The sequence below is a fragment of the Cucurbita moschata genome, unplaced genomic scaffold (genome assembly GCF_002738365.1).
Source record: "Cucurbita moschata cultivar Rifu unplaced genomic scaffold, Cmos_1.0 Cmo_Scf00032, whole genome shotgun sequence".
Classification (NCBI taxonomy): Eukaryota; Viridiplantae; Streptophyta; class Magnoliopsida; order Cucurbitales; family Cucurbitaceae; genus Cucurbita; species Cucurbita moschata.
In genome coordinates this window covers 1768740-1775744 of record NW_019268548.1, presented here as the reverse complement: position 1 = coordinate 1775744, position 7005 = coordinate 1768740, and the positions used below count along the sequence as shown (strand labels likewise).

The 7005-nt window shown below is 38.5% G+C and overlaps 2 protein-coding genes across 3 annotated transcripts in view; one reads left to right on the top strand and one right to left on the bottom strand.

Annotated features, from left to right (window-relative positions):
• LOC111429634 overlaps positions 1-3844 on the bottom strand; it is a 5629-nt gene extending 1785 nt beyond the window's left edge. The window contains exons 1-7 of one of the 2 annotated variants that reach the window (XM_023065561.1): positions 3656-3844; positions 2984-3088; positions 2814-2881; positions 2106-2178; positions 1603-1721; positions 1407-1514; positions 903-1002 (exon numbers count right to left, since the gene is read on the bottom strand). In XM_023065561.1, the coding sequence (XP_022921329.1) occupies positions 903-1002; positions 1407-1514; positions 1603-1721; positions 2106-2178; positions 2814-2881; positions 2984-3067 (552 nt within the window). In that variant the 5' untranslated portion in view covers positions 3068-3088; positions 3656-3844. Of the gene's footprint in view, positions 1-902; positions 1003-1406; positions 1515-1602; positions 1722-2105; positions 2192-2813; positions 2882-2983; positions 3089-3655 lie in introns of those variants that run through there. The other variant, XM_023065562.1, reaches the window with a different exon arrangement.
• Positions 3845-4016: 172 nt separating this feature from the next.
• LOC111429638 (transmembrane protein 230-like) lies at positions 4017-4848 on the top strand. The gene is made up of 2 exons (XM_023065566.1): positions 4017-4405; positions 4494-4848. Exons 1-2 carry the CDS (start codon positions 4216-4218, stop codon positions 4613-4615), a joined length of 312 nt encoding a protein of 103 aa, XP_022921334.1. The 5' UTR covers positions 4017-4215; the 3' UTR covers positions 4616-4848.
• Positions 4849-7005: the final 2157 nt, after the last annotated feature.

Genomic DNA, 7005 nt, shown 5'->3' with positions numbered 1-7005 from the left:
CCCCCCCCCAATTCTATCAAAAAAAACTTCTATGACGATCCAAAACTTTAGTTTGTGTGAGATCCCACATCAGTTGGAGAGGAGAACAAAACATTATTTATAAAAGTGTGAAAACTTCTCCCTTGCAGACGCGTTTTAAAAACCTTGAGGGAAGCCTGAAAAGGAAAACCCAGAAAGAGGACAATATTTGATAGGAGTGGACTTGGGCTGTTACAAATGGTATCAAAGCCAGACACCGAGCAGCGTGCCAACGAGGACGCTAGAACCTCAAAGAGGGTGGATTGAGAGATCCCACATCGATTGGAGAGGAGAACGAAACATTTTTTATAAGGGTGTGGAAACCTCTCCCTAACAGACGCATTTTAAAAACCTTGAGGGAAAGCCCGAAAGGAAAAGCCCAAAGAGAACAATATATGCTAGCAGTGGACTTGTGCTGTTACAGTTCAAGATCATAAAGTCCCCTGACATTGGCAGTACCGGCGCAAATAAGAGAGTACAAGAGAACTTCCATTGTATTCCACAACTTCTAATCTTCTGACGAAAGGTCATATTCCCAAAAGTTGAAGTAGGCGATTATGGCAGTATTTAGCCCTTCATTGAGTTCTAATTCACTTCGCAGAGCTAATTCTAGAGTTAGATTTAATACAAATTTCAACTTTAAGGAAAACAACCCTCAGAATGCATGTCCCAGAAACAGAAAACCTTCAATTCCATGAAATTTATATAAAGCAGCTAACTCACTGAAGAGAGAGAATTCATCGTAGTACGCTTTGAATATGGAGAAGAAGCAAAAACTTTTATTTCGATTTCTCTAGTGTTCGTGTGTATTTTAAAGAAATCAGATGCATAAAATCTCCACTTTCTACTACGTCGACAACGAACAATTAGTAGAGAACATATACCTTTTCAGTGCTTTCCAAAGATTTGCTCATTATCAGACTGCTCTCTTTCAATTGCCTCGCTAGCCCAACCATTTCATCGGTCAAGTCCTCTTGAAGCTTCCTACCAAAGTGAATAAATAATGGTTTTCATGATAGACTGTAAGCATAAGGAAAGTAATGTCAACAAACAACATGCAACTAAAGCCAATGTTTTTTTTTTCCTACAGTCAGTTCTAGTAGCCACATTATCGAGCCTCGATTTTCCACTTCATTTAAGTATTATTGAAAGTCGTAGATGTTTCATCAGAACTCACAGATCTCCCTAATGAAATTTTTATCTTGGTATAGCCATTACGTATAGGGTTTTTTCCCTTGATTGGTTTCTTATCTGAATTTGTATTGTAATCTATTGTCATCTATATTCTTTATTTATAACTAACCTTACATAAAATTCATCATATAACATAGTAAGCTATACGGGGAAAAAGTGCAAGATTTATTAAAAATACTTGAAACTACCGGTACCTGTGTTTCTCGATGTGGGATATTGCTGCAGCATCCAACTTGACAGGTGCTGACGAGTCTTCTTTGATGGTCCCATGAGATCTATCCTCCACAACAGAGGAAGAAGGCCTACACAGTAATATAATAACATTGGTTTGATAAAAAGAAACTTCAATAACGATTCAGTGTCACATAAATCCTAATGTGAGCCACGCACAGAAATCTCCTCCTTAGCCCCGGAGGTGAATGGGGGGCGTTTATATCTCCTTCTGCCACAGAAGAAAATTCTTTAACAGAAGTACTTGTAGAGGGCTCAGAAGACTCTTCCTCATCAGGCTGCAAGTTGACCAAAACATTAAGTAAAAGAGACAAGACTGCACCACATGCAAACACAAGAACACAAACCATCAAAGATGAAGTAACCATTTAATATTATCCTTGGTATATACACAAAAAATTCAAGCAAAAGATGGATCCAGATGAGTGATATTGGTACAGAAACACCACAAGAGAATTTCAATCTTTTTGACGGGAAAGATGCTTTAAATTCCAAGGAGAGAGGGAAGAAAAAAAACTTCAACAAAAAAAAAAAAAAAAAGAAAAAAAAAACAAGCTAACACAAAAACTGATTCAGATAGGGGATTTTGATGCCGGGAAGTTCCATAATCTTGAAACTTAACAGAGAACAGATTTAAAACAACCAAACCCATGTAAGTGTACCAAAGGAACAGCTAATTTTGAAGCAATGGCCTCTATCTTCTCTGCATAATCACCAAGCAAAGCCTTGGAAACTCTGCACAAAGAAACTAACAGCACATAGTACGGGGGACCAGATTAGAAAATCTCAGAAAAGATATTTACCAAAACAAGCTCCTAGAACAGTTTATGTTCAATGAGGTTGAATCTAACCTCGTGCAAATTGAGAGTACAAAAGTAATAAAAAGTAGTCAAGTTATAATGTGAGATCCCACGTCGGTTGGGGAGGAAAACGAAGCTTTCTTTATAAGGGTGGAAACCTCTCCCTAGCAGACATGTTTTAAAAACCCTGAGGGGAAGCTTAAAGAGGACAATATCTGCTAGCGGTAGGCTTGGCCGTTACAAATGGTATCAGAGCCAGACACCGAGCGATGTGCCTGCAAGGAGATTGAGCCCCAAAGGGGGGTGGACACAAGGCGGTGTGCCAGCAAGGACGCTGGGCCTTGAAGGGGGTGGATTGTGAGATCCCACATTGGTTAGGAGAAAAAACGAAACATTCTTTATAAGGGTGTGGAAACCTTTCCATAGAGACGCTTTTTAAAACCTTGAGGGAAAACTCGAAAGGGGAAACCCAAAAAGGACAACATCTGCTAACAGTGAGCTTGGACTGTTATATCTATGGTGGATTTGACCCTGGAAACAATGGGAAAGTGAGGGATGAATCATACCAACCTTGATATACCATCGGGTGTTTTCTCTTCTGCAAGTTGCTCCAACTGTTCTCTTAGAGTAGTCACATACTGCAAGAATAGTTGGGCCAAAATGAATAATGATCTTCGAATCACTTTTACACGACTGAAAATCAAACCATTTGAAACTTTCACTCAATCATCTGGACGTACGTGTATAAGTTTAGCCTGATCCTTCTGATGAGGGGCAGTTGCCAGCAGCCGCTTCAAGTTGATTTCAGTTTTACTTAAACCCATTAAGAAAAGAGGAAAAGAATCCTACAGAATCAAGAGAAACGTAAACATTGCAAGCTACTCAACAATCACATCGAGTAAATAAAACACGGACGCATCCGCACAATCCAGTCATTAGTATCAAAACACGGTAAGGAATTGCCATTAGAATATGCCTCTACGAATCATCAATATAATGAAGCACAGGATTCGGAAGTCTAAATCAATGAAATCTACAAAAAATGTAAAACTTACAATTTCGTTTCCATGGAAGTGAAGTAATAACAATTACGACCTCAGAAGAACAGAACAAAACCGAGATCTTTTCTTTTTCTTTGTTACAATCCATCATCAAATCTTATCTTAGCCCAATCACAAAAGAACTCCGCGATAAAAACTAATTCACATTCAAGAAATTTAATTTACACGCTCCCAATCGCCTGCTACTTAGGCTTCAAATCTAAACCAATTAACCAGTAAACTGAGATCCATTTCCAATATTATCTAATGCTGTCCGATCCAATGTCGATAAACAAAAGCAGCAGCGACAGGATTTGATATTTCAAACAGAACAAATTAAGATCACGATAACAGGTAGAACTTAGAACTAACCTCTCTAAACACACAGAAATCGGCGTGTGGGCGTGAGGCAGCAGCAGAAAGGGAGATACGACGAGAAGAAATAAAATTTCCCGCCAAGGGGCTGCCGGAAGAAATATATCGGAGGCGCGGGTACGGCTGCCGGTCGCTGGGAGCCAAGAGCGAACAAGAAAATGAGAAGGGGCTTTTTCTTACTTTTATTTATTATTTATTTTTATATTTTTATTTTATTTTATTATTAAATTTACGAGAAACGTAAAACGTAATTTTATTATCAAATATTTACTAAGCTTTAATTTAATACTTAATTGTTTGCGTTTAATTATTCATTAATTAAGATTAAGTTTTTTATTTTCCTTATGCTGACGTGGAAATTTTCGCCTTCCTCCTCACTCCACCTTGCTCGTAGTCAAAAACAGCCCGAGAGCTTTCTCTTCGCTTCTAAAACTCAAAAGTCCACCGTCGTCTCCTCCGCCGCCGTCTTCCCCAAATCCGATACTCTTTCTCTGCATATCGAAGCTTCAACGCCTTCTTCTTTTTCCAGCTCTTGATCTCCGGTATTACAGAGAAAAATGGCGTATGTGGACCATGCGTTTTCGATAGCAGACGAGGACATTGTTATGGATTCTCCGTTCCCCGTCAACAATCAACCTCCTATCAAGGAGATCGCTCTTGCTGTTTCTCTTCTCGTCTTCGGCATGATTGGAATCGTCGTTGGTGCCTTCATGGCCAGTAATCGAGTCGGGGGTGATCGTGCTCACGGTACTTTTTTTCGCCTTCCTTTTGTTTTTCTTCTTGATTTTGCCCTAGTTCGAATGAAAATTTATGGTTCATTCTCGAAAATTTCCAGGGGTGTTCTTCTCGTTGTTGGGAGCTCTCTTGTTTATTCCAGGGTCCTACTACACGCGGATTGCCTACTATGCTTACAAGGGCTACAAGGGCTTCTCCTTTTCCAACATTCCCCCTGTCTAAATGCTCCAAGTTCCTAACCATTTCTCTACATTTGTACAGATTTTCTTCTCCAGATTTCTTCATTGTCTACGTTGATTCCACCTTCCCGTTTCCCTTTGACTACTCATTACTCTGTATCCCTTTGTCGTTGATAGTTCTTCTGTTTCTTAAGGCCTATATGTATATAAATTGTTAATTTCAGATCACAATCGAGGCATTTATCTATATAATCTGAAATTTCGCTAATTTTTGCATTTGTTTGTTGATTTGAACACATTGCGAGTTTATCATCTGAAGAACACAGATTTAAATTAGCTTTCCAAATTCTTCAAGTCTCTTCAGGAATTAGCTAGCTCTAGGAAATTTTAAAGAGGTTTTCCACTTTCTAAAGGCACTTGATTTGTTCTTCATGCTTCTTATATATTTGTTTGGCAGTTTGTTGCAGCTCTTTGCTTGGCTCCCTTGCAGTTGATGAACGAGGTTAGTATTTTTTGTGTTTATTTTCTTGGTTGTTAAGTACACTTTGTAGAGTAATATGCTGATTTCCCACTTCATTCTTAGCCTTATAGTTCCCATTTGATGGAGACGGTTCTCACACCATCATTAGTGCATATTATTTATTTGGAGGAGGAAGAGGATGTTGTAGATCATATATGGTTACATACACTGTGAGCTCTGCCTTTTTACTCATTTCATATATGAAAACTTTGAACATTTCTTGGACTTGCTGTTAAAATCACTAGGCCGTAGTATGAACATTTCCTTCTTGATGATAGTGAGCGTTTCCTACATGTTTCTTAGTACTCTTATTGAATTCTCGTCATTGCTTCAATGATATATTTTTCCACATGTTAAGAGCCACCGGGAGAAAGTTAGAGTCGAGTGTTTCATGGTGGTGGGTCGGTCTTTCTGAAACGATTGGAAATCCAACTCGACCTAACCCATTTTCACCTCTAATGTTTAGAGGCGACGGGCAAAATGTTGGAGTCGAGTATTGTGAGATTCCACATTGGTTAGAGAGGGGAACGAAACATCACTTATAAGGGTGTGAAAACCTCTCCCTATCCCTATCAAACACGTTTTAAAATCTAGGGAGGAAGCATTTAAAGTAAAGTTCAAAGAGGACAATATCCGCTAACGGTAGATTTGGGTTGTCACTAGTATTCTGAAATGATTTAAGAAACCAGTTAGGATTTACCATCTCGACCCATTTTCACCGTTCAACTTAGTATAACGTTGATGCAGAGGAATTTGGGAAGGAAAAGGGTGCTCATTGAAATCCAGACGTAGCCATGCATTTATTGTCAGGAAAGAATTCTATTTTCAGTCAAATTTGGAAACAACCAGATCCTCTTGTGGCCATGAATCCAGGGGCTGAGACATTGGCTTCACTATGCCTGTAGCCCATTACACAATCCACTGTGCATTTCCTCATGTTCATGAACCTGAAGTGCAATAGTATAAACTCAAATTCCTCTTCTTTTGTTTACAAACATCAAGGTATTGGTTTTTTTTTCTTCTGATCGTTGGTGTCAGCTTGAGTTCATCTCGACTATTTTCACGGGAGAATCATTTGAGCCTACTATATTTGGTTACCAAAGAAACACAGGATAATAACTCGAGATACAAACTCACTTCCTTTAACCCTTTTATTATCTCCATGCCCGTTATCGATCATTAGGCTAACTCGTGCTGATTTCATATTAAAATATCATTTTAGTCTTCATATATGAGATTTATTTTGTAATAGTCCAAGCCTACCGCCAATAGATATTGTCTGCTTTCCTCACGGTTAGGTTTCCATACCTATATAAGGAATATTTTGTTCATCTCTTCAACTAATATGAAATCTCATAATTCACTCTTTGGGAATTAGCGTCCTCGTTGGCACACTGCTTAGTGTCTAGTTCTTATATATACCATTTGTAATAGCTCAAGCCCACTGCTAGTAGATATTGGCTGCCTTGACCCGTTATGTATTACCGTCAATCTCACGGTTTTAAAATGCGTATGCTAGGAAGATGGTTTTAAAATGCGTATGCTAGGAAGATGTGAAATCTTTTATTTAATTGAAGAAATAATTGGAAAATAAAACAGCAAGTACAAAAATGAGTAATAACCCCCAGTAAAGACTGGTACGATTCAATTCAACATTTTGTTCGTTCGGATTTGATTGTGTCATAGCTCTATAATTCGGATTAGGTTTATCGTTGGATGAACTGCATTGCTGATATTGACCCTAAAAAAGAAACGGTAGGTACAGCTAGTCCGTGAACAGCCAACCATCGCACTGTAAAAATAGGATAAGTTTTATCGATAGTCATTTGTTCCTCCTAAAAAGATCTACTAAATTCATCGAGTTGTTCCAAAGAATCAAAACGGCCAGTTATTAATGGAATTTCTTGTCGGCT

Excerpts from the sequence above, each read along its gene's own strand:
- LOC111429638 (XM_023065566.1), top strand. The coding sequence starts at position 4,216 with ATGGCGTATGTGGACCATGCGTTTTCGATAGCAGACGAGGACATTGTT. Across the intron at positions 4,406-4,493 it reads CGGGGGTGATCGTGCTCACG|GGGTGTTCTTCTCGTTGTTG; the intron begins GTACTTTTTTTC and ends GAAAATTTCCAG.